Here is a 24,471-nt window from a genome sequence, read left to right as displayed (position 1 = left end):
GAGAAGCAAAAACCATAAAGGCAGCGGCTCCCAGCGTTTCCGGGTTACGGAGTGGCAGGATCTCCCTGGGGCTGAGATTTGTGGCTCCTGGTTAAATGCCGGGGTTTAATGGGCTTGCTAGGGAAAAATATTTTTTAGTGAGCAGTAAATGTCTCCCTGGTGCCTTCAGTGGTGATTACTTCTGTGGGACAATCGCTCCTTAACATGCTTTTAGCCAGCAGGTGGGGAGGGGCTCCGGGTGGAAGGACCAGGTCAGGAAGCTGTGGCCGAGGGCTCCCCCACACAGGGACCACGCCAGGATGACAGTGGCAGGGGGAACCAGGGCTCGGGGCAGCCGGGGTGGGGGTGTGCCTTGGTGTGTGAGTGCTTCCGGTTAGATTATTCAGTCATTCAACAAACTTTAACTAAGCTGCTAAGAATAACACAGGTCAAGCCCTTGGGTGCCAGGCACGGTGCTAAGTGAACACTTTATAGGCTTTATTTAATTTATTATGGAAAAAATATTTTAAAACCATATGCAGCAAATATCATTATTTAATCACCCCCTTACAAGGGAAGAGCTGTCTCAGAGGGATTAAAGAAAGGTTCCAGATGATAGATACAGAGGACATGGAAATAAGTGAGACACGGTCTCTCCCTGGGTGAAGTTAGAATCAAGGGCAGGGTGGGCCAGAAGGAACAGAAACCAGATCTTTTTAATCCTCTTATTGAACACAAGGAGCACGGCATGTTTTTGCCAAGCGGACAGCTCTGCGGACCGGCCCCCACCCCCAGGAGCCCAGAAGCCCCCTCTTGACCTTTCCCATCACTGCCTTCTGCAAATGTAACATTGTCTGGACCTTTGTCATCATGAGTTAGTATTTCCTGAAGTTAGGCTTTGCGGGGGATGATAAATGGTGCAGAAACCATAGGCACGCGTACTCTGGAGGTTCGGGGCACACGGCCCCCGGCGGGAAGACTCCAGAGGAGGTCATGTTCGAACCAAGTCTTGAGACAAGGGTGTGTTGTCAACATCCAAGTCTGTTGACTCCACATCTCTCACCTCTGGCTACTGGTGTCCTTTCTGTTCCACAGAAAAGATGAGTTCAAGCAGAACTCCGGTCAGCGCAGGGTTCCCTGACCCCCACACTGCCACTGCCACTTGGGGCCAGATCACTCTTGGTGACGGGAGCCGTCCTGCGCCTTGCTGGGCGTTTCGCAGCATCCCCGGTTCTACCCACTAGACACAAGCAGAAACCCTCCTCCCAAGCTGGGATGCCCAGAAATGTCTGCAGTCACTGCCCACTGCTCCTGGAGGAGGGGGACAGAGCCGGCCACCCCTCGTTGAGAATCCGTGGGTGAGCCAGGGAGACCTGTCCAGTGGCCAACAAAAGCCGGGAATAAGGGACCTAGTGTGCGCGCGCAGGAGGACTGTGCCCGGATGCAGAGAGATAAACAAGCTTAGCTTAGCTCAGGGCGGGGGGGATCCCAGTACTGGTCTGCATCTCCCAGCATCCACGGGGCACCTGGGAATTCGCAGCGGGTCAGCCCCAGACGCAAATGTCCCTGAGCCGGCAGCCAGCCAGAGCAGAATTTGCTCCCTGGTCCAGGGAGATAAGAGGAAGACCGCGGCTCAGGGGAGTTTTCCCGCTGCTGGGATCGGATTTCAATTACAATGATTAGCTCCGTTTATTTAGACCCACATACAATCTACTGTGCATACAATCTACTCTGCTTTATGGTGAGTTTCAAGAAATCAAGGAGGGGCGTGGGGGGGAGGGGAAGCGATTCAGCCCAAATTGAAAAAGTCCTTCTGTAATTACGAGATTGGAGAATATCCACTGAGGGGATCAATAACGGGAAATCTAAGTGCCACTGTTTGCCGAGATTACAGTTTGTGAATCGCTCCTTCTTGGATTTTAATTTTCTCTCTCATTGTCATGTCGCCACGAGCAGTGATTCCCGCCTCATCTCCTAGCTTGAGAGAGGCGGGCCACGGGGCTGGAGCAGAGCAGGGTCCAGCCGGGCGTATCTGACCCTCTCTATGAATTTTTTATGGCTGTAGAACAAATTGCCACAAACTGAGTGGCTTAGAACAACCCACGTGTACTATCTCACAGTTTCCGTGGGTCGGGAGTCTGGTCATGGTTTACCTGGGGCCCTGCTTGGGGTCTCACCAGGCTGCACTCAAGGTGTTGGCTGGGACTAGGGTCTCTTCTGAGGCTGAGTCCTCTTTCGGATGCATGTGGTTCTTGGTAAAATTCATTTCCTTACAGCTGTAGAACCCTGGCAGCTTGCTTCCTCAAAGTCACCCGGAGAGAGAGCCTCCGATTTTCAGACCGGCTCTTAAGGAGCTCCCCTGATTAGGTCAGGCCCACCCAGGATAATCTCCATTTTAATAAATTTAAAGTTAGCTGTTTGGAGACCTTAATTACATCTGTAAAATTCCTTCGCCTTTGCCATATTCTATGGCTTAGAAGCAAGCCATGGGTCCCAGCCACACTCCAGGGAAGAGGATTATACAATAGTGTGGGTCAGTGGAGTCATTTTAGAATTCTGCCTTCCACACCTACCGTCAGAGCTTGCTCTCCGAGCTCTACGGATTCCCAGAACCAGGCCATGGAAAGATGTCCCGCCCTGAGCCAGCCTCACATCTGCAGGTCTCCCCAGTCCCAGCCTGAGGGACTACCCCACAAACAACCCAGCAGCCAGCCGTGGCTGCCTGAGAGCCGTCCCACATGGGAGAGGAAGTGGAGAAAACACCCAGCAATCTGACACAATCTGACTCCCTGTCCAGTGCTCTTTGCTGCAGACCAGAGTTGCACTCACTGGCCTCTGGTCCTCTCTCTATCCCAAACCCAAGCAAGGATTCCTGGCTGCCCTGACCCAGCAGCCTTGGCCAGCTACCTTCCTTCTTCCCAGGATACTGAGCACAGGACAAGGTGCAAGCAAGTCCTCTAGGCTGGAGGAGGAAAGGAGCCCAGGATTTGGGAGCCCATGACCATTCTAGCAATTATCACACCATACTACTCCTCACGTGTCTCCATCCCCCTTCAAGACCTAGCTTAGATGTTACCCTGGATTAACCTCAGGCAGCCTGTTCCATGCTAGCTTCCATGGTTTGCATTGTTCTGGTTTGCTCTTTATTTGTATGTTTGAATCTCTCTTTCACAGTGGTACATATATTACTCAGGATTAGATTCAGCTGATCACTGAAACCTAAAATAACAGGAAAAAGAGTTAGAGGTTAATTTCTCTCTCCCCTTGCAATCTGGATGTTAGCAGCCCAGGGCTGGTCTAGAAGGTCTGTTCTACACAGTCATCAAAAGACTTACCCTTCTTCTGATATGTTGCTTCAAGCTGGTTGGCTTCCAAGTCCAAGAAGGCTGCTCCAGCTCCAGCCATCACCCCCATAGTTCAACCAACAGGAAGGAGGAACGGAAGGAGAAGGGCAGGAGAAAGGCACACTCCCTCCCTTTATGCCACCTCTCCTTATACCCCATTGGCTACAAAGTAGTCACATGGGCACAGCTAACTGCAAAGAATGCTGGAATGTGTAGTTTTATTCTGGATAGCCCTGTATGATGGAAGAATGGGGGAGTGGATGTGGAAATTTCTGGAAATCTCTGTTCTAATTTCTCTACCTGTCTTGTGTATGCAACCTAAGGGATGGGATATTTCTTTTGCATCTAAATCCTTACCCACCCCTTCAATAGCCTGGCCACGATTCTATATCCATTGATTGAGTCATCAAACATTTTATTCATGCATTCTTTCCCCTACTCCTCCTCTATCTACTCATTTATTCACTGGTCCATCCATTCATTCATTTCTCAAGAAACTGTCTCACGGCTTGCACGGTGCTGGGCATATGGTCAGCATTCAGGATATGGAGAGGATAACACAAACCCTGCATGCAAGTTGCTTACAAACCAGTAGGGAAAACAGCCAAGGAAATGTAGCACTTAGCATCTTGATGCAGGTACTATGAAAACGTGCAAAGGTTGCCATGCAGACACCATGGTCCATAACCCATGTGGGACAGCATGCAAGGTGACCTCTCATCTGAGTCTCGGAAAAACAGGGAGCAAAAGGAGCATAAAGGACATTCCAGATGGTAGCTTAGAACAGAGCTGTCCCCTGTCTGAAGTGCTGACCCCCTGGCCCAGCCAGGAGCCCCGCTTGGAGGTGAGGTCAAGCCAGTCCCTTCTTCCCACCTCTCCCCGCCTCTGGGCAGCACTGCAGGTGGGCAGGTGGGATGGCGGAGGGGTGGCACTTAGCTACACACTCATTTTCGGAATGACCTTCCCGTCTCCCCTCTCTGTCTCGCCTGTCAGTCTGTGGCCATTAAATCTCTCATTAGCAAACGAGATTTGGATGGGCTCATTAAGATGAGGGATGGCCCCAAGGTGCGGCTGGCTGGGGGTGAGTTAGAGCTCCTCTTCTCCCTCTTTATCAGAAAATAATGCACCTCACATTCTGTGCACCCCTTTCCAGGCCTAATACCAGACTCAGACTCCCTGGGGCTGTTCAAGGGACCCATTTAAAGAAAGGTCAGGCCAGGGGACAATAAACAGCACCAAGCTGCTGATTCCCACATACCCACAGTCACCCGATCAGGGCCTGAGCTTCTCCCACCTCATATGGAAGCTCAAACTCCCGAATGTGACGTTCCAAACCCTGGCCGATCACGTCTCAGTCCTCCTCCCCATCCTCCCCGCCATCCTCTCACAGGTCCCCCCATTTGGGCAATGGCACATGACCTGATGTGTGTTACACCAGCTCGCGAAAGCTGTTTGCTGCTCATTCGAAAGTCCACATCACACAGAGACAGCTTGAAATCGGCCGTGGTGGGAGTATTTACACCATAGGAATTGGCACATGCTACGGATTAAGAATTTTTTGTGTGTGTCAGAAAGCCCGATTTTCAACATCTGCCAGCACACCCCTGTTGGAAGCTCCCTGGGTATGTCTTGAGTCTCTCCCCATCTTTGTATGCCCTGTTCCCTCTGCTGGGTTCTCCTTCCACTCCCTAAAAAGCCTCCTGTCTCTCTTCTCCGCCTGCTGAGATCCTAGTCACTTACTGAGGTCCCCAGGCAGGACCCCAGTCCCTAGTTCTGCACTCCTGCGGTACAGGGATCACAGGCCCCAACCAGGACTTCTACCTTAAGGATCATTCCGTTTCCCAAAGTGAGAACCAATTCAAACCTGTTGCAGGAAAATGTAGAAATGTGGGGAAGGCTTCTCACAGTACCTGGGACAGAAATTCCGTGGCTTCCCCTTCCCCCCAAAGAAGAGCCCTTTGCTGCTCATTTGCATGAAATTACAGACCAATCCACACACTAGAGCCTCTAGGTTTGGGTTCCAAACCCAGGATTGTCCCCGGGTTAGTCCAATTATCTGAGGCCACGAGATGCAGTCACACAGTCATGGGCAGCGGGGTACAGCCACCCCCACCTCTAAGCTGAAGAGCTCTTGAGAAGGGCAAAGGGCAGAAGAGCCATCTCCCAGGCCGGAGGGCTAGCACCATGAGGACAAAAAACGTGTCTGTGCATCTCTAAAACCCCAGTCCCAGTGCAGATGAGGGGCTGGATAAATATTTGCAGATTAAATGAATCGTCTCAGTTTTGACCCTTCTTCAGCAACCTGTGACCCAAGTGGTCCCTGGAGAGAGAGACGAAAGGCTTTCCACGAGGGAACCCTCCTTGCCCAAGCAATGAGACATCCTTTAGTCCTCTAATTACTAGCTGTGTGACCTTGCGCGAGTACCTTAACGTCTCTGGGCTTCCGAGGCCTCATCAGTAAAATGCGTACTGGAATCTTGCCTCATGGAGGGTTGTTGCAAGGATGACAGGAGAAGATCCTCCTGGACCTGACACGTGGTAGGTAGTCAACACAGTGGAAGCTTTTGTGGCCTGGTCTACCTGAAGCCACAGTGAGGGTTCCTCTCCAGTGAGCCACACACACCCAGGCTCTCCCAATCCCACCCGGGGCCCTGCTCTTACAAGGCTAAATCCAAGGGTTGGGCCATGTTGACTACAAACTCTGGCCACTCCGACCCACTCCTGGGAGGTCTGGGCTGAAGACATCAGCCGCTGTAATTAACAAGCCAACTGCACCTGTCTTGCTCCATTCATAGATAGATCGGCCTGTCCGGCAAGGGCCCAGCGGGAAATTTGGAACAGGAAGGTAGGAAAGAAGTCCACAGGAGCTGGAACATGACCAGCCAGCATCCAACCTGCCCTCTCCCTCCACCTCACCTTCTATTGCCTCCCGTCCCTCAGTCCCTGAGGCTGCCTCTTTCCAGAGACCACGGGCTACATCTAAGGGGAGGAATGACAGAGCGGAGGAACAACCATGTCCCCTCCCCAGGTGCTCAGAGACCAGTGGGGTCAGGAAGGGGAGAGGAAGCAGAGTCATCACAGGATGTGGGCGGCAGCCCCTGTGGAGAGCCCCCCCTTCCCAGGACACAGCCAGGCAGGGAGTTTGTCGGGGGGCCCTTCTGCCTCTATTTTTCCTTCTCCAAAGATGCTGGGATCCCAGAGACAGGGAGTAGCATGGCTGCTGGGAGCCTCTGGGGAAAAGGCAGTAGCAGAGATTTCTCACCGTGGGGACCCCTGCCAGTTGGCTCCTCCTTGCTCACAACCCGACGTGCCACTTCCCTGAACCCTTGAGATCAACTCTGGCTTTGTACAGACTGGTTTTCTCCCATCACACACCCCAGAGAAGGATCCAGGAAGGACATGGGAATAGTGACCCAGTTCCCACCCGCACCGTGGGGTTGCTGGCCTCCATGGCTGAAATCCTGGGGTCTCCTTCCCCCGACTCTGGCTTCCTCTGGGGGACTCTCGCCCTCGCTAAGAGCTCACGGGCTCTGAGGCAGGTACCAGGCGCACATGCACATGGTGCCTCAGACCCAGGCAGTCCACAGACCCCTGGAACCCCTGCTTCCAGCCGCGCTGCAGCCTTGAGCGCTGCCTGTAATCTCCTCACCTTGGGAGGCATCGCAGCGCTCGGTAATTGCTTTTGGAAACGCGGTCACCGGTTTAATTGGTAGAACTTGTCCTGGGTGATGTAACGCCATGAAGCTTCGGGCCTGTTTCTCTGGAAGCACAGCAGCTGAGGGGCCGTTCGTGCACGCGGGCAGGCTCACCCGGGGGCGAGGTCCACGCAGGCAGGCTCACCCGGGCAAGGGGTCCACACGGGCAGGCTCACCCGGGGAAGGGGTGCACATGGGCCGCCGGAGCATGTCCGCGCCTGTTCACAGGCACATTAATCTGGAGACCTGGAGACCTGGCCCAGGTTTGGGGGATCAGGGAATGTGGGGGCTGTTTGGGTGATGGACAGGATAGGAGAGATGAGCCCTGGGGGCCGTCTCTGCCTTGCGACCATGAAAAAGACAGATGGTGACAAGGCCACAGTAGGTCATAAGGCCACCCCAGGGTGCAGGTTGACCCTCTCTGGGGAGGAGTAGGGGACGGGGTATCTTCCACTGTCTCTGAGTTGATAGTTCCACCCTGCTCCCTGCCCCAAGGGAGACCACAATGACCCTGCTGGGTGCAGCCAATGGGGTGCCCCGGCCGGAGACTGGAGAGAGGGAGGGAAGGAAGACAGAGGGAGGACAGACAGTGAGCTCAAGAGACTCATTCTCCAGCTCTCCCTGAGAGGCTGTGGCAGGCTGAGCTCTACTTTGGCTGAAGCTTCGCTGAAGGTCTGAGCCCGTCAGTCACGCAGCCCCTCCCTCCACACAGCCCCATCTCGGGTAAGGTGACCCCGCCTCCTGCCTGCCTCCCTCCTGGTTTCATGCACCTGCCCACACCTTCAAAACCAGTTCCTTTATTAAAATTATCCTCCAATCATCCAGTCGTGGTGCACCTGTTTCCTGTCAGGACCCAGAAGGATGCAAAGGTGGGGGGGAGGGGGACAGAGGGGAAAGTGACTCTCTCCTGGAGCTGGCACCCTTCTGCTTCCCACACCCCATGTGGGGTTGGCTCTGGGTTTCTTTCCTGTCAGCCCTCCCTGTGCACGTGGGTCTTGGCGGGGGTGGGGCTGGGGAGCAGGGGTGGGTCAGGACAGGCAGGGGTGGCAGATGCTTCACCCACTAGCTCATGTCCTTCCAGGAGCCTCCAGAGCAGCTGGCCAGCTCTGGGAAGGACGTGTGGACATCCTCAGGCTCCCCCACAAGCTCGCCAAGGGCTGGAAGGAGGGGCTGAAGCTGCCCCCAGGCCCCTGGTGAGAGGAGGGCAGAAGGCAACCATGTCTGGGGCTGCGCGGTCAGCAGGCACCCAGTGGGCAGGACACAGACTCAGAGAGCGAGGGCCAGAGAAACAGAGAGGAGCAGGCAGACTGACGGGGGCAGAGAAGGGAGGTGGGTACGGCTAGGGGTGCTGAGGGGGAGGCCAGAGCTTCATGGGGGGGAGCAGTGAGGGAGCAAAGTGCTGCCCCTGCCTCTGTGCACCTCCTGCAATCCACAGGCCCGCCCCCTACTCAAAGGACCCCCCCCCAGGATATGAGGGTATCATCCATATCCCTCTGCCTCCCCCACCCCCTCCCCCTTTCCCCGGCTCCATTAACAGCGCTCATACAAGAGGCCTGCCCACACTCCTCTCCCTCCCTGGTACCCCCACCCGGCAGAGGGGGCCCCAGAGCCAGGACACCACGAGGTAAGGGTCTCCTGTCACTCACACCCAGGACGCTCCCTGGGCCTCAGGATTTATGGACTTTAATTTTCCCAGATCCTCAGTTGCGTCCCTTCCTTCCCTCTGGTCTGTCAGGGTGTTTATCTCCCACCCCTTCAGCCCCTCTCCCCCCTCCCCTGGTTTTTAATTTGGAGCATCCGTCTGCAGCATCCTGAGATGGGGACGTCTGCAGCGGGAACGCATTGAACTGCTGACAGCTCTATTGATTTTCTCTCTCCCGCTGCATAATGCAAGATATATACAAGCCGATAGGCTGGCCCCTGTCCCTTACTTTGAAGGGACTGTGCCCTTTCTCTTCCTGCCTCTAACGTCCCCTCACCCTGGCACACGTTGATATATAGGAGGGGTACTTGTCCTTTACGCTCAAGATGGATTCCCCTCCGCCCGATATTATTTTCCTCACTGGAGGAGGGCGTCTCATCTATCCTTTTTACCGTACCAGATTGGACACCGTGGAAGCAGCTCGCGGACTGAGCGGGGCCAGTGGAAGGGAGCAGGGTAGGTGAGGAGGTGTCATGGGTTGGGGTCCCGCGCTGGAGAAGTGCAGGCGGGGTGCCCTCCCTCCACTGGCCTCGCCCAGCTTGGGGGAGGGAGGACGCCCGCCACTCTTGCCCAGGTTGTGGCTCTGCAAACCCGCGGGCCACTCCTTCCCGGGACTCACATTCAATTAACAGTTACAGAGCCAGCTGCTGGGCTAAGCACTTTCTGTTCTCGCATCTTCTGGTTTCTCAGAAGCAGGGCAACCGTGGACGGTTGCACAGGCTACGCACAATTGGCACAGTGGCCCAGAAGGCTTGGAAGGAGCGAATAATACCCCTCCTCAACAGAGACTGAGGCTCAGAGATACCACTGAGGCTCAACGCCTCCCAGCCAGACATACGATCTCAACCTGAGACTGCCTGTCTCCAGAAACAGTTGTTTTGTTTTTTCTTAAGTAGGCTCCAGGCCGAGTGTGGAGCCCAACACGGGGCTTGAACTCACGACCCTGAGATCAAAACTTGAGCTGATAACAAGAGTTGGACGCTTAACCGACTGAGCCACCCAGGTGCCCTGAAACAGTTTTCTTCCCATCCTCTAACACAATGCCTCCTCCAGGAAGACCTCTTAGATTGATGCCCCCAGTGTGATTGCTTCTTCCTTCCAGCCCCACTGGAACACATCTGCCTTGCAGGTTTGCACATTCCAGCAGGGTGCTCCGAGTGCGCTGGGTGGGTTCTTTCCCTTGCGAATCAGCATCATGGTTACTTCCTCCTGGAGGATTTCCCCAGGCCCGCCCCACCGCCAGCCTGGATCAGTGCCCCATGGCCCCCACCTGGTCCCACCTACTGCACACACAACCCTGACTTACCGCTGCCTCCCCTGCCAGTCTGGTAGTTCCTTGAGATGCGGACAGATAAACAGGATCTGGTTTCTGTGTTGTCTCGTGTGCGCAGGGCCTGGCACAAAGCTGGAGCACCACAAAGTTGTGCTGAAAGGATGTTGCTGTGACAGGAAAGCGCCCAGCACGGTGCCTGGCTGACAGCAGCCTCGCTGAAAATGGCTGGAATCCATGCGATCAATGAGCTCTTTGGACAGGAGGCCGTTTGCCCCTTAATGTGGGAGGGGGTGGGGAGGATGTCTTTTCTCCCACCCCACCCACCCCCTACACCAGGCCTCCAACCCACTGAGGAGGAGAATCCGGTTCCTAAGCTTCTGAGCGTCTGGCCCACGGGGCTGCCATGTGCTCCCAGGGACCACGGCCCACACCCCACCCTGCCAGCCGGCCCGAGCCCCAGCAGAGGCTGCAGTGGGGAGGCTGATCCTTGAAGCAGCCCAGACAGAGGGCTAGTCTCGAAAACAAGAAATGACCGTGGGGTGCAAAGACAGTGGTCTGTGCCCAGAAGTGACCTGGCCACAGGCACAGATGGACCAGACGCCCATTACAATTAAGAATAAGCTCCTGGTCTTGTCCTTCTAGGCCCGTGGCCCTCAACAGGAAGCGAGGGGACATTTGGCGATGTCCGGAGATGTCCTGGGTCATCAGGATTGTGGGGGTCTGGCAGCTGGGGGACAGGGGCCAGGGACTGCCAACCATCCTACAACGCTCAGAGCGGCCCTCGCCCCAGCAGAGAATGACCCAGCCCCAAAGGTCGGTAGTGCCCAGTTTGAGAAACCCTGTTCCAGTCTGACCAGTCACGCACTGTGGCTTTTAGCTCAGGGGCCCTGAGGTTCTCTCCGACTGAGGAGGGGGATCTGGAGGAGGGGAGTCACCCACATTCCTTTAGTCTCACCATCCTGGGTCCCCCGAAAAAGCACCAGCCCCAGTGTCCATCCCGGGATCCTTCCCTCCCTCCTCACCCTTTTCCCAGGTAACCACGTTCAGCCAGAGGGACTGCAGACCGTCCCCCTGCTGAAAACCCACAGGGTTTTAAAACCCCCCTCCCGAGGTGGCTTGAAGGCCAGTCCTGCCGGCAGCCAAGGGCATGGGCCTCTTGGGGGCCCCTTGGAGATTATTAAATGAGATGGTAGATATGAAAGCACCCCATCAGGTATGAAATACCATACAAATATTACTCGTCATTTGTGTAAGTACTCACGGCCTGGGAAAGGGGCTCCGCCTTTACTTTCCTTGTCCGGTCAGGGCCTTGGCGCCCCCTTCTGGCCGCTGTTGGACACTACACCTAGGGCAGGGGGCGGTTTCCAGACCTCCCGGAGCAAGTCCCGATAGCAGGGCCTTTAGCTTTTCACAGCACCCCTTGAGGAAAGAGAGAGGTGGTATAAACCCACACACATCACATTAGAAGCAAGTACGTGAAGGAGGCAAGACGGGGACCAGCCATGAGCCGTTGTGCTCTGATGCCCACAGTGGGCAAGCCTAGGGAGCCGAGCGGACCCACAGAGAAGCTTGGGCGCCGCTCCTCTGACCTGCCCCCCATTCTCACGCAGACCATGAGCTCCCCCACCAGAGCCCCCACGAGGGCCACCGTGGAGCTGGCTCACCATCTTACCACTTGGTACCACCCTTGGTTCTCTGGGTGTGTTGGATGGAACACCAAACCCCACCAGCTTTTCACGGCTGACATGCTGACTCCGCTCCGAGTGGGTCCCGCCTACCGATTTCCTGCAGGTCTGAAAGCACTCCAAGCCCCAGGTGTGCTTCTGGAATGGGAGGATGTCTGGCTCCCCAAGGGTGCAGGTGAGACTGGAGTGAGACCACCAGAGGGCTTGACCCTCCCCCTTCCCTGCCCCCCCAACCTTTTCTCCCTACCCCCACCCCCAGACCCTACTTGCCACAATGGTCTCTTCCCAGAAAGCATGCTATGCTGGACCATGGAAGCCTGGCTCTCAAGTCTGGGGGCCTTCATCGCCTACAGGGTCCACCCCAGGCCCCTGTTAGGGTTTCCTGTGCTGTGTGTGTATCGGCGCCCTCAGGGAAGCTTCTGTCAAGTGCAGCATCCGGCCTCCCCTCAGAGATGCAGGTCGGCCACAGCACGACACCTGGGGCTCATCTGTCCACGAAGCACCGCGGGCGGACGTCCCGCTAGGTTCCTTGCTTCACCGTTTAGGGGCTGCTGTTAAGTTTACCATTTGTGCCCCATGGGGAGTTGGAGAGAATTTTTGGTACTCGAGCAAATTTGCCTCTGTGTTTTGTTACTACACGTCTATGTTCTCTTATTATACAACTCAAGAGGGGGAACATCTGTCTCTCTGGGATCACTGCCAAAAGGGAGGAGCAGCCCCTCCTCTGTCCCCTGTCCCTGTCCTGTAGGCCCTGTAGTGGACAGAAGCACGAGGCATTCACTCAACAATTATTTTGTGGACCTACCAGGTGCTTTGTCCTAATTAATTCCTCCATCCCTCCCTCCCTCCTTCCATTCCTTCCTTCATCCATCCTTCCATCCATCTCCCTCTCCCTCCCTCCCTCCCTTCCTCACTCTCCCATTGCTCCGTCCCTTCCTCTACCCATCCATCCTTCTGTCCATCCCTTTATCCATCCATCCATCCATCCATCCATCTACCCTTCATTTAGTGAGTGATCTCAGACGGGGAGTCCGATAGATAGATAGATAGATAGATAGATAGATAGACAGACTGAGTTTCAAGGGATAGATAGATAGATAGATAGATAGATAGATAGATAGACTGAGTTTCAAGAGTTATCATGAGAATGCTGAGCCCCATTCTTGTCTTCAAGGAAAAGTCAGCATAAATGTCTTGTAAGTTTCACACTGTCACACAGTTTATTGGGAGGTGTGTGTGTGACTGCTGCACCAGTGACAAGTGACAGGAGTCAGAGGTGAAGGGTCCTGCCCGAGGGGGAGGTGGAAGCTGGGCAGGACTTAGTATCGGAGGGGACAGCCCAGACAAGCACCTGGAGCCAGGAAGTGTCAGTCGGTTGGGCTGAAAGGGTGGTTGCTTGTGGTTGAGCCATGGGGGACCAAAGACCAGAAGTCATGGCCTGGGATGGAGGAGGGCTGGCAAAGTCAGGCTGAGGAATTTGGGGATGTTTTTCCCAGGTCAGAGCTAAGGCTCCCATGATTCCCGGACTGGACCCCGACCTTCAGACAACCTAAAGTGAGGCTCCTACCAATTCACATTTCCTACTGTTAATACCCAGATCCCTCTGTAGTTAACACACACACAGTTTGGCTTCTTTTAAAAGGTTCCCTTCACAGCTGGAGCACTTTGGGATCTCCCCGGGGCAAGGACTGTCGGCTTATCCCTCCCTGAGTCCCCAGTACTCCGAGGAAGATGCTTGAGCTGGGCTCCTCTAAGGGAAGAGAGGGCAGCAAGGAAGGATGGGGGGAGTGAGTTCAAAGTAAAGTTCACGGTGAAGTGCTATCTCTTGGGCGGGGGGACACTCTGTAATAATAAACACAAGGCAATCACATTCTGTTGTGCAGTTATTAAATTTGGGGGAAACAAATATAATAAAATGTAGACATTTGTAGAGAGGTTGAAAATAGAATAAAAGTGGAAGATAAAAATAAAATCGATAACCTCAGCTTTCCCAGAGCCTGCCTGAAAAGACGCTGTGTGAGAGCTGAGGGTAAAAGCCTCCGGAGAAAGCAATGTCAGGCACGGGGTGGAACTGGCAGGAACCAAAGGGGCAAAGGAATCGCTGCCTTCCCAGAGCTGCCAGCCTGTCACTGGTGCACAGACTCCTAAAGCAGAGGCCAGGAGCCTGGGCTTCAAATCAGCCCGGCCTCTGTGGGTTCAAGTCCCGGCTTCACCTCTCCCCGAAAGGACAAGCCTTCATTCTCCTCCACCGGTAAAACTGGGGTAACAACAAGAGCCACTTCTCCCAGGTGCACCTAAAGATCAGAGGTGTCCCATGTAAGTGCTCCATAAATGTCAGCTATTGGAAGTATTAATTTACCCTATGTGCACCAGTTCTTAAAGGAATTGGAAGGAAGAGGAAGCGGAAAAGCTCCATTAAGTGGAAAAGAGGGTCTTGCTCATGACAGATGAGATGTCCGCGGAAAAGGCGATCAGAAGGAAATGTGAGAAACCCCTCCAAAGAGGCTCTAACATGTACATAGGAGGGTCCCTTTATTTAAATGGGAAAATCTCTGCGTAGATGCTCCATGCACATATCTAAAAAAAGCAGTAGATAATAAGTATTCGGTCTTTAAACTGGATCTGAGATACAGCCTAGCAAAGCCCAGGTGGGGGTTGGGGATGGGGAAGGAAAAGAGTGGAGGGAGGAGGGAGGCCGATTTTATTCCTGATCGGCACTATTAATCTGGGCCAGGAGAGGGCAGAGGTGCTGCAATGGGCAGGACGAACGCCTCTGTAATTCTTGACCCTTTGCAGACACCGTACCTAGTTGCCTTCGGGGGCGGATTTAACTGCCCGGAAACGGAAGTTTCGTTCTTTTCTCTCCTCCCTTCTTGCCGCTTGCTGTGAGTGTTTCGGGCGCTAAACGGGGCACTGAGGGGTAATCCGGGGTAATCCACGATTGGGTGAGATCTGGGGCCCTTGGGTGTGGACCGAGGGTGCGGGAAAGGAGGATGGAGGGCGATGGAGTGGGCATTTCGGGGGGAGGGTGGGGAGGAGAAGCGAGGGTCGTCGCGCTCCCCGCGCCCCGCTGACACCAACATCGGTCTTTTCCGCAGGTGCCGGCCGCGCGCTCCCCTGCGCTCCTCGTAGCCATGGTGAGTATGACTCCTGCTGGGGCCTTCTGGGAGGGGGGGGCAGGAGTGCTTTTGCAGGGGAGGGGCTGGTGGCGGTGGTCAAGTCATGGCCAGAAAAAGCGTGTCAGTGCAGCTCATGAACACAACTTTGTGTTGCAGCCTCGCAAAATCGAGGAAATCAAGGACTTTCTGCTCACGGCCAGGCGAAAGGACGCCAAATGTAAGTGGTTGCTCTGAACGTGCAAGAGTGAGTGATGACGGTCGCGTGCGCGTGGAGCGGTCCCTCCCCTGAACCTTCCCCTGATCCCTCCCTAGACTGTCCCCTGGAGCGTTGGTCCCCCGGGTGTCAGACCAAGGGAGGCTCTTAAAGTGGATGCGTGGCTGCCGGGGAGCAGGAATTTTATTCTGTTTCTCAGAAGGAAGATTGTGTTGGTCATTGTGTTCCCTTCTTTGGCTAATTGTGAGCATTTTAAAAACCATTCTTAGTTCAGGAGAGGTATTTGTTCCGAGCAGAGTTCTTAACCAGGTGGAAGTCTGGAAATGCAGGTCTCAGAACCCTGACCTTGGTGCCCCATGTTGGGTTCTGGGCCCACTGCTGCCTGAGTCCAGGCCCTGCACAGTGGGCTATAGGAAGTCCTCTGCCTTTTTTACATGTAGGAGTTAGTTTCCGCCCGTAAATAAGGAAAAGGGAAGGCTGCATCAGAAGCCTACAACAGCAAGCTCTCCGTGGGTGAAGTGCCAGCCCCTGGTGCTCCCACGGGTGTACCCCATGTGAGAGGGTGTCCTGCTGGTATCCCTTGTTATAGCTGAGGGAAGTGTGGGGGCTCGTGCTTCCCACAGGGTAGATCTTGAATTCATACTGGGGTGTGGGGGGGAGTCCAGAGTCCTCATTTTTCTGCCTCATCAAATACTCCATAGAGTTTCCTTTTCCACTCAGAGATGTGTCCTCAAGAGAACATCAGATCATTTGTGAAAGCAGAGCTGTGTTCTGCTGACGGATTGAGATGGCCAAGGTTCTAATGCTCTGTCAGTGGAAGGATGAAATGGTGGGAGCTCGGGGAAGAACATTTTAGTGGGTTCCCAGGGGAAGGAAAGGTCCTGTTTGTGTCCCTGTGGTCTTTGATTCTCTGGGACTGTTTGAAATGGTGGCCATCTGTGGGAACAGGGAGGAGTGTCTGCCCTGTCCAGTGCTTCTGGGGACCACTGGTGACACTTGCTATACTGTCGTGCCATAAAGAGGTTAACGTGACCATTAGCGTTCAGGGCAGGGAATTTGACGTCACTGCCTGGTTCAAATCCTAGCTCTGTCAGGAGGTGGCCATCCTCAACAGACATGACGCTAAAACACGAGACTGCCTTTTCCGTCCGTTGTGGGGGTCGTAATAGCGTCTGTGCCACGGGATTGGTGCAAGGCTCACATCAGAGGATCCTTCAGAATCCTGAGTACCCTGAAGAAATGGCGCCCAGTCCACCAGATTCGTTTGCGTTGGAAGTCAGAAGGCTGGTTTTAGACACTGTGGTCCCCTGGACACAGTGTTCAGGGTTTGTTGAGCAAACTTTTTAAAAATATTTTTAATTACAAATATGCATAACAAAACATTGTTTTTAAGTGTACAGTTCGCTGGCCCTGGGAATGTTGACTTGGCATTTTCTGAACTTGGGATCTTGCAAAACTGAAACTACACCCAAGAACACTAACCTGCCATTCTCTCCCTCCAATCCTGGCTTCCGCCATTCTGTTTCCTTTACTGATGTGACTGCTCCAGAAACTTCCTGTAAATGAAATCAGCAGTGTTTGTCCCGGTGGGACTGGCTTCTTTCAGCACAGTGTCTTCGAGGTTCACCCATGTGGTAGCGTTTGTCAGAATTTCCTTTTTAAGGCCAAATAATCCATTGTGTGACTCTGCCAGTTTGTTCATCCAGCAGTGGGCGTTTGGGTGTTTCTACCTTTCGGCTGTTTCGAATCCTGTTGCCCTGAACACTGGTGTCAGATACTCTTGGTTCTTTGGCGAGTATGCCCTTACGTGCAAGTACTGCACAGTATGCCAGTGTTGGATAAACAGCTCCACGAGTCTTACGATTGTTCAGCATAATTTATAGGCGTAGGGCACCTGCTAGGGGCACTGCAGCATACTTCGCTTTAAGGGGAACGTTAAGATAGCAAAATAGGTTGGTTTGAATGAAGACCCAGTTTGCTGAATTTATTAAAACCTAAGCTGAGGCAGCCGTTGCCTTGGGCAGGCTCGGGTGCTGCTTCCCGTGACGTGCCTCGTTTCTTCAGCAGTTACTGGCAGAGCTGGAGTTGAGGGTTGTAAGTCCTAGTGACTCTCGCCCTGCCTCCGGGTCTGCCGAGTGCGTGTGTGCTCAGGCGCGCGGGCTGAGACGCTAGAGCCCGTGTGCAGCCCCGGCCACCTGATTCGTGATGGGCACTTCAGTGAGTTTATAATAATGAATTCTTAGGAGTGTCTGAGCTCTTTTTGAAGTTAGAATGAGGTGTTTTGATGGATACATGAAATGACTTACTTTCGGGAAAGAGCGTGTGCTCCATGGAAATGCACTGATGCTTGCCGGCCACCAGCAAAACCCCCAGTCCTGCCCTGCTGAGCCTGAGCGACGCTTGCGGCGCCTCTTGGCTGAGCTGTGGTCCTGAGATAGAATTGGGCCAGAGGAAAAAGCCTGGAAAATGGGTTTCATAAATTGAAGGAAAAGCTTTCGCGCATAACCCCGGGGGCGAGGCCAGGGACCGCCTCCTGGAGGAAGCGGTTACCATTGCCCTGGGGGCAGAGAACGGATTCCTAGAAGTAGAGAGGTGGAACGTTCTTGATCCCAGCAGATAATCCATCTCCTTATTTGATGAGCTAATTTTTTCCCTTTCAAAAATAAGGTGGTTACAGAATGTTCTGCGATGTGTTGCGTGTATCAGATAACCTGTGTTTTTATGTGTGAACCAGTTAAGATTAAGTCCTAGGCTCTGGCATATTAATATAAGGGAAATGAGGTTTCCGACACTTTTTAAACATTGAAGTCTCTGGTTTTCTGTTTATGCAGAGGGGACGGTACAGGGAGGTAAGCGTAGTCCCTGCAACTGTGGTTGCGGCCAAAAGTGCCGCTTTTTTGCATAAATAAAAAGCAGGTGAACTGCGTGACATCTCTTCTGTGATACAATTTAATTCCGAATTCTGGTCTCTCCGGTAGCCGTCAAGATCAAGAAAAACAAGGACAATGTGAAGTTTAAAGTTCGGTGCAGCAGATACCTTTACACCTTGGTCATCACGGACAAGGAGAAGGCAGAGAAACTGAAGCAGTCCCTGCCCCCGGGTGAGCGAGCCTGGGGTCCTGAGGGGCCAGCCTGAAATGTGGACAATGTCTATGTCGCCATCTCATTTCTTGAGTTGTCCCCAGATTTAGGAAAGTCCCATTTTGTGGCTTGTCGAAGTATCTGCTCTTACAGGCGGTGGTGCAAGGGATGAATAGTTGGGATTCTCAGTCCCTCCCGTTCCAGAAGTAGTTTCCCTGGCCAGAGAACAGTTCGTTTCCTCCCATCCATGCTTTTCTAACACAGAATAGTAATAGCTAACGTTTAACTCTGTGGCTAATGCTTCCTTCTCCCCACAACCCTACGAGCTGGGTGCTGGTACTGATGCCCATGTTTGAAGGTCAGAAAACCAAATAGACCATGAGCATAAGTGAGGCTGAAGGCCCATCCTGGTGGGGGCTGGGGTGGGGGGTGGCCCAGAGGCAGGGTGCTCTCAAAGGCTGCCCCTTCACACTGGAAAGTTCACCAGTGCGGCTTGACATGATGAGAACTTCTTTTTTTTTTTTTTTTTTTTTTTTAAAGATTTTATTTATTTATTTGACAGAGATAGAGACAGCCAGCGAGAGAGGGAACACAAGCAAGGGGAGCGGGAGAGGAAGAAGCAGGCTCATAGCTGAAGAGCCTGATGTGGGGCTCGATCCCATAACGCCGGGATCACGCCCTGAGCCGAAGGCAGACGCTTAACCGCTGTGCCACCCAGGCGCCCCAGACATGATGAGAACTTCTTGAGACCTCTTCATGAAGGCTGAGAAAGGGGAATGCTTTTTGTTGTTGTTTTTTTTAACTATCAAGCTAACTTAATTTTTTTTTTTTAAGTTTATTTATTTATTTATTTATTTAAGATTTAATCATTTTAAGAGAGAGAGTCCTAAGCAGACTTCGCTGAGCTCGGAGCCGCACATGGGACTCAGTGTCACGACCCTGAGATCACAACCTGAGCGGAAACCTAAGAGTTGGGTGTTTAACCGACTGTGCCACCCAGGCGCCGCTAACACGGACTTAATTTTTTTTTTATCTTTATTTCTTTAGAGATTGGGCATGTAAGGAGGAGAGGTTTTTTTTAAGGTTTTATTTTTATTTATTTGACAGAGCATAAGCAGCGGGAGAGGGAGAAGCAGACTCCCTGCTGAGCAGGGGGCCCAATGCTGGGCTTGATCCCAGGACCCTGGGATCATGACCTGAGCCGAAGGCAGACACTTAGCCGAATGAGTCACCCAGGTGTCCCAAGAGAGAGAATCTTAAGCAGATTCCACACTCAGTGCTGAGCCTGACATGGGGCTCAATCTCACAACCCTGATTGACTTAATACTTTAAGCAAAACCACCATGGCTTAATTTCTGAGTTGTTTCTGTTTTTTTTTTAACCCTCTTTAGCTTAAGTACAAAAGCCAGACAAGCAAGAGTAACTGAATAAAAATGTATGTTCTGGGCGGCTGACTTTGTGTCTCTTTTCCTCTAGGTTTGGCAGTGAAGGAGCTGAAGTGAACCTGGCCCGCTGATTTGAACTATATTAAAGTTTTAAAAATTTTTTAAATGTCCTTTGTCTTTGCGGGTGGGAAGGGAAATACTACTTGGTCGTGGCTTCTGCTGGGAATAGGCTGGGGGTCCTGGTTGCTACTTACTTGCATCCCTGATCTTCGGCTGTGATCTCAGTGCACAAATAAAACCATCCTTTTTTTAGCCTGAGTTTGAAAATAAAAAGATGGAAACACACCAGGAGGCAGATACTTGCGGAAGTAAGCCAGTATGCCCTCGTGGGATTTAAGTCATTCAGGTAGAGTGAGCTTCCTGATGATGGAAATGGTAGTTACAAGGTGGAGTTGATCAGCTTCTTGGAAATAGCGACAGGCTGAGCCTCCCCATCCTCCAGACAGAGCTGCTTTGAGAGCCACCATGAGGAAGAATTCCTTGAGGAGTAGACCGGAGGCTTTTTATTCAGACTGAGATGCTTGGTTCGTGAGTGCTGCTCAGGGTAAAGTGGAGCTTGAGAACTGGGGGTGTGATGAGCAGGTGAGTGTTAGCCCAGCAAAATGGGCCAAGCTCTCCAGGCAACAGGAAACAAGATCCTGGGACTGAGAGACCAGTCTGTTGATAAATCCAGTTGACAGTAGGGGGAGAAGCCTGGGTTCCTGCCAGAGATCTGACCCTAGGCTTCAGGACAGTGGCGTGGACATGGAGTTCACAGGGATGGGGGTGTGAGTGTGGCCCCTCAGGTCCCAGCCAGCCCCAACTCCTTGGGGATTAAGTGCAGCTCTACCCCCTGCCAGCTAACATGCTCTTGAGAGATTACCTCACTGTGGAGCACCGTGTGCTCGCTGGTACCAGCCCCTGGGAAGAACTGGAGACCTCTGCCTATAGAGTCCCCATGGGAAAGTCAAGCAGGGATGGGACAGTGCTTACAGAGAAGAGACCCCGAGATCAGCTCTAATGGCAGGCAGTGGTGCCCCATGGCCAGCAGGTGTCGCCCTGCGCGGGACCAGGGCAATCAGCTTCCTAGAATCCCCTCCCCTCCGAGGATAGATCGCGGGGTTGGGCAAGTGTCATGACGCACACTGTTCAAGCAGAGAAAGCTGCCTCCACATGCAGATCAGGTACCAGTTGTGTTGGGATCCTGTGTGCAAGGCAGGTTCTTAGGCTGAGTGGGGTCCGCGAGACTGCCTTTCCCAACATGGCCTGAGTTTCCATATGGTTATGGCACATTCCCCATAAGCGTATTGATGCTTCAGTGGTCTTATCATCGGAGTGAAAGAGCTAAGAGTAAAGGTTTGGTTGCGTTCCTGGCACCCGGCAATTTTTTGAGATGAATGGGGGTCATGTCAGGACGGGCCACAAGGTGGCGCCACAGTACGAGTGAGCAGCCCCCAGTGCGGGTCTAGAAATGGTTTACTGGGTAGAATCCACTCCCCAGGAGCCTAGTGCCTGAATTCATTTAGTTGGATTTTTTCCTATAGAAATTGTAAGGCTGTAAGGGAGTTCGAATCCAGTCGTGAGCAGCAGGGGTTTCTTCCAGGACGGGTCCACGGGCGCTCCGCGACCAACCCAAGATGGAGCACCTTCGGGGCTTCCAGTCTTCCCCATTCTCTGGGGGCTCAAGATTCCCAGGAAGAGGGAGGGCTTGTCCATTGGGCTCCCTTTGTCCCAGCACATTGTGCAGAGACAGGACCCAGCTCCTAGGAGACAAACCCCGCGGGCATTTGTCTGGCCTCCGTGCGCTTAAAGAAGGCGCCCTTTCAGGCCACGGTTCCCAGCCCCAGCCTGTGCCTTGGAGCCATTTGGGACGCTTGTTCAAAATTCGCCATGGTGGCCCAGGCTGATGGCAGAGATTCTGATGAAGTTGGTTGGAGGCCTAGGTATGTGTTAAGCCCTCGGGTGGCCAGGGCCAACCCCTGCTTTGCTGAGGTCCGCCTGTCGGCTTGGGTGAGCCCGTTCCTGCCACCGGCAGAGCGGGAGGCATGCGCTGCACTTGCTGGTTTGGAATGGGCAGGAGGGCTCTTCTCACTTCAGCTCCCCTAAAGAGCCCCCGGGGTGGGGGGGTCTCCTGTTCCTGTTCTGCTCCTTTGCTCTGCAGGCTCTCCTGCCCAGGTCAGCAGGCCTCTGGGGAAGAAGCTGTCTAGCTGGGGATCGCTGTCTAGCTGGGTCCAGACTGGCAGAGCAGGTTTGGGTGTTCACTGCTGGGTGGCCGCTGCGCTGGCCCTGAGGGTGAGCTTTTGTAGTCTTGAGGCCTGTGTGCAGGCCTGCCGCTTGCCCCCACCTCCCTCTCTGGGGCTGAGCCCCAGCTCTCACAGAACTCCCCTGACCAGGTTCAAGGTCAATCCCCAGGGTAAGACACCCCCACCCACCCCCACCCCACCCCCACCCCCCGTAGACCGTCCCACTTGGGATCTCTGGGATCTTGCCCTCCCTTCTCCCCTGGAGCACTGACACTCACTGTTGTGACTCTAATCTTCTAGAGGAATGCCAAATCCCCAAACTTCCGGTGTTCAGGAGGCAGAATCAACAGCGGGAGCCTTCTGTGCTATCGACTGGAGAGGGATGGGGGGGGGGACCATGCATGTGGCACCAAGCAGGGCCCATCAAGGGGGTGCCAGGCTGTGTCCTCATGCCAGTTGTCAGAGCCTGCGTGCCAAGGGCCCCAGGACCTTGCTTCAGGTCAATTTTCCTCTGCAGGCAGCAGGGCCCGCCTCAAAGACCAAAATCCTCACCAGGCCATGTGTGAAATGGCCCTTCCCTATCTCCCACCACCCTGCCCCTCCTTTTTTTTTTTTAAATAATTTGTTTTAAAATAAGCCTGGATGGCTCAGTCACATCTGACTCTTGGTTTCAGCTGGGGTCATCATCTCGGGGTCCTGAGATCAAGCCCCACATAGGGAGTCTGTGTGAGTTTTCCTTTCCCTCTCACTCTGCCCCTACACCCTTTCTCTCTCTTTATAAAATAAATACAATCTTTTTTAAAAAAATAAAGTAAGGCTTATTAAGGCAAAACTTAGAGTGAAATTCATCCTTCTTGGTGTACAATTTTATGAATTTTGACAAATATTTCCAGTTGTATGAACACCACTGCAATCAATGTTTCATCACCTGGGAAAGCTCCCTCTTGCACCACCCCACCCCTGGGGGCCAATCAGCCTCTGCTCTGCTCTCCATCCCTGCAGTTTGCCAGTCTCTCCTTTGCCAGTCTGGCCCCCACCACGGTGCTGTACTTACTCGATTCCCCTTCTACACCCTTACACTCCCACCTGGGGCCCGGTCCGCGATTGCATGTACTCTCTCTCTGCTCAGAACCCTTGCCCAGGTCACCCCCAGTAGCATGCCCCCACCCCCCACCAACACCAGACTCTTGAAAGCACTGAACAGGGTTTGCGGCTCATCACTGGGGTAAAAGCTGCCTCTTCTCCCCTACTAAACTCTAGACCCCGTGCAGACAGGAGCGCGGGTGTTTTATTGGTCACTGTATTCCCTAGAACGGAGAAGATGCTCTGTCAAAGTTTGTTGAATTAATGGAAACCCCTACGAGAAAAGGAGCAGTCTTTGGCCTTCTGTGCCCCCCTCGGCGCCTCTGCTTTGGGCAGGCGCAGATGAGATGGCCACAGTCAGGCCTGGAGAACTGGGACCCTGACCACAGGATGGGACTCCCTCTCCTGGCCCCTGGACCTCTGATAGCAGTCATGGTAGGGACGTCTGTGGTCCACCCCCCTCTGGCAGCCACGTTTTCAGGGCATGGCTCCCAGCTCCCCAAGCTGGAAACTCAGGAGTTTCTCTGGAGTCCCCTTTGTCACCCATGCCTCTGCCCCCTCTTGTGACCACCCCTAGACTGTGTCCAACTCCAGTCTGATCCACCAGGACCCCTAATCCTCCATTCCCCCTTAAACCTCAGGTGGCCCTTTACCTTGACCTTGCACTTGCCTCAAGCCTCACCTCTCCTTGCCAGCCCTGTCCTGGCCCCCGGTCACACCTTGCTGTTTGCAGTTCCGAAAACCAGTCTTTTCAGGCCTGGGGCCTCTATGAGTGCTCAGCATACTCAGGGCCAGGTGTCCACGAGGCTTTATCGGATCAACCACTGCCCGCAAGGGCATCCTGGTCCGCTGACCCTGCTCTGCTTTTGCTTTTCTCCAAAGCCCCTTCTAAGACAGCCGTTTGCACCGTTCTGTGTCTGCTGCTATTAGCACCTGCTCTGTTCAGTGCTCGGCACGTAGGAGGTGCTCAGTAAATGTGCGCTGTGGGCAGGCTTGTGTCTCCCCGAGACGTCCGCCTTTCCGGACGCTCCCAGTGCTCTCGTACCCTCCGCCTCTGGTCAGCTCGAGGGTCCCTTCCTCCGGGAGGCCTGCCCCGTGCCGACTGCCAGGCAGAACCGAACTGCTTTTCTCAGTCCCCAGCCCTTCCAAAGCAGCGTCAGTTAGCTGTTCGGACAGATCGGCTGGGCGCTCTCAGGGCAGAACCGCGTCTTACTGCTCTGAGTCCACGTGGTTTACACAGTGGGTGCTCAATAAATGATTGAGAGTGAATTTAGAACTAGTGACCCTGGGGCAGATTGTTGATCCCTGCCGTCCCCAAACTGTGAGCTTAAACCCTAAGCCCTAGGAATGGCCGCCTCGCCTCTCGCGCTAGGACTGCCCTGCTCGCGGGACAAGAGAACTATTGACAGCCTACATCCTGATTTGATGAGTAACTTGAAGCCCGGGGACCTAGAGACGGCTGTGAAGAAACAGGGGCGTTTGGGGGCACTTCTCGCTTCTTCCATCTCTTTCGCGCGCGGGGCCGAGGCAGAACCCAGAGCAGGAAAAACCTGCGGGTTCCCGAGCACGACCCGCTGCAGCGCGAGGGCGCGCCCAGGGCGGGGGTCCGGCCCGGGAGGGGCGGGGCGG

The 24,471-nt window shown here is 53.8% G+C and overlaps 1 protein-coding gene across 2 annotated transcripts; it reads left to right on the top strand.

The window, feature by feature from the left end:
- Positions 1-14,495: 14,495 nt before the first annotated feature.
- On the top strand, positions 14,496-19,637 carry RPL38 (ribosomal protein L38). Of its 2 annotated transcripts, none has more exons than XM_040640308.1 (5): positions 14,496-14,563; positions 14,777-14,815; positions 14,954-15,014; positions 17,990-18,112; positions 19,569-19,637. In XM_040640308.1, exons 2-5 carry the CDS (start codon positions 14,813-14,815, stop codon positions 19,592-19,594), a joined length of 213 nt encoding a protein of 70 aa, XP_040496242.1. In that variant the 5' UTR covers positions 14,496-14,563; positions 14,777-14,812; the 3' UTR covers positions 19,595-19,637. The 2 variants fall into 2 exon arrangements, with proteins under 2 accessions (XP_040496242.1, XP_040496241.1); XM_040640307.1 differs by having other exon boundaries at positions 14,522-14,623.
- Positions 19,638-24,471: the final 4,834 nt, after the last annotated feature.

The sequence above is a fragment of the Ursus maritimus genome, unplaced genomic scaffold, assembly GCF_017311325.1.
Source record: "Ursus maritimus isolate PB19 unplaced genomic scaffold, ASM1731132v1 scaffold_24, whole genome shotgun sequence".
NCBI lineage: Eukaryota > Metazoa > Chordata > Mammalia > Carnivora > Ursidae > Ursus > Ursus maritimus.
Note: the sequence above shows the minus strand (reverse complement) of the source record. Positions and strands in the feature narration are given on the sequence as shown.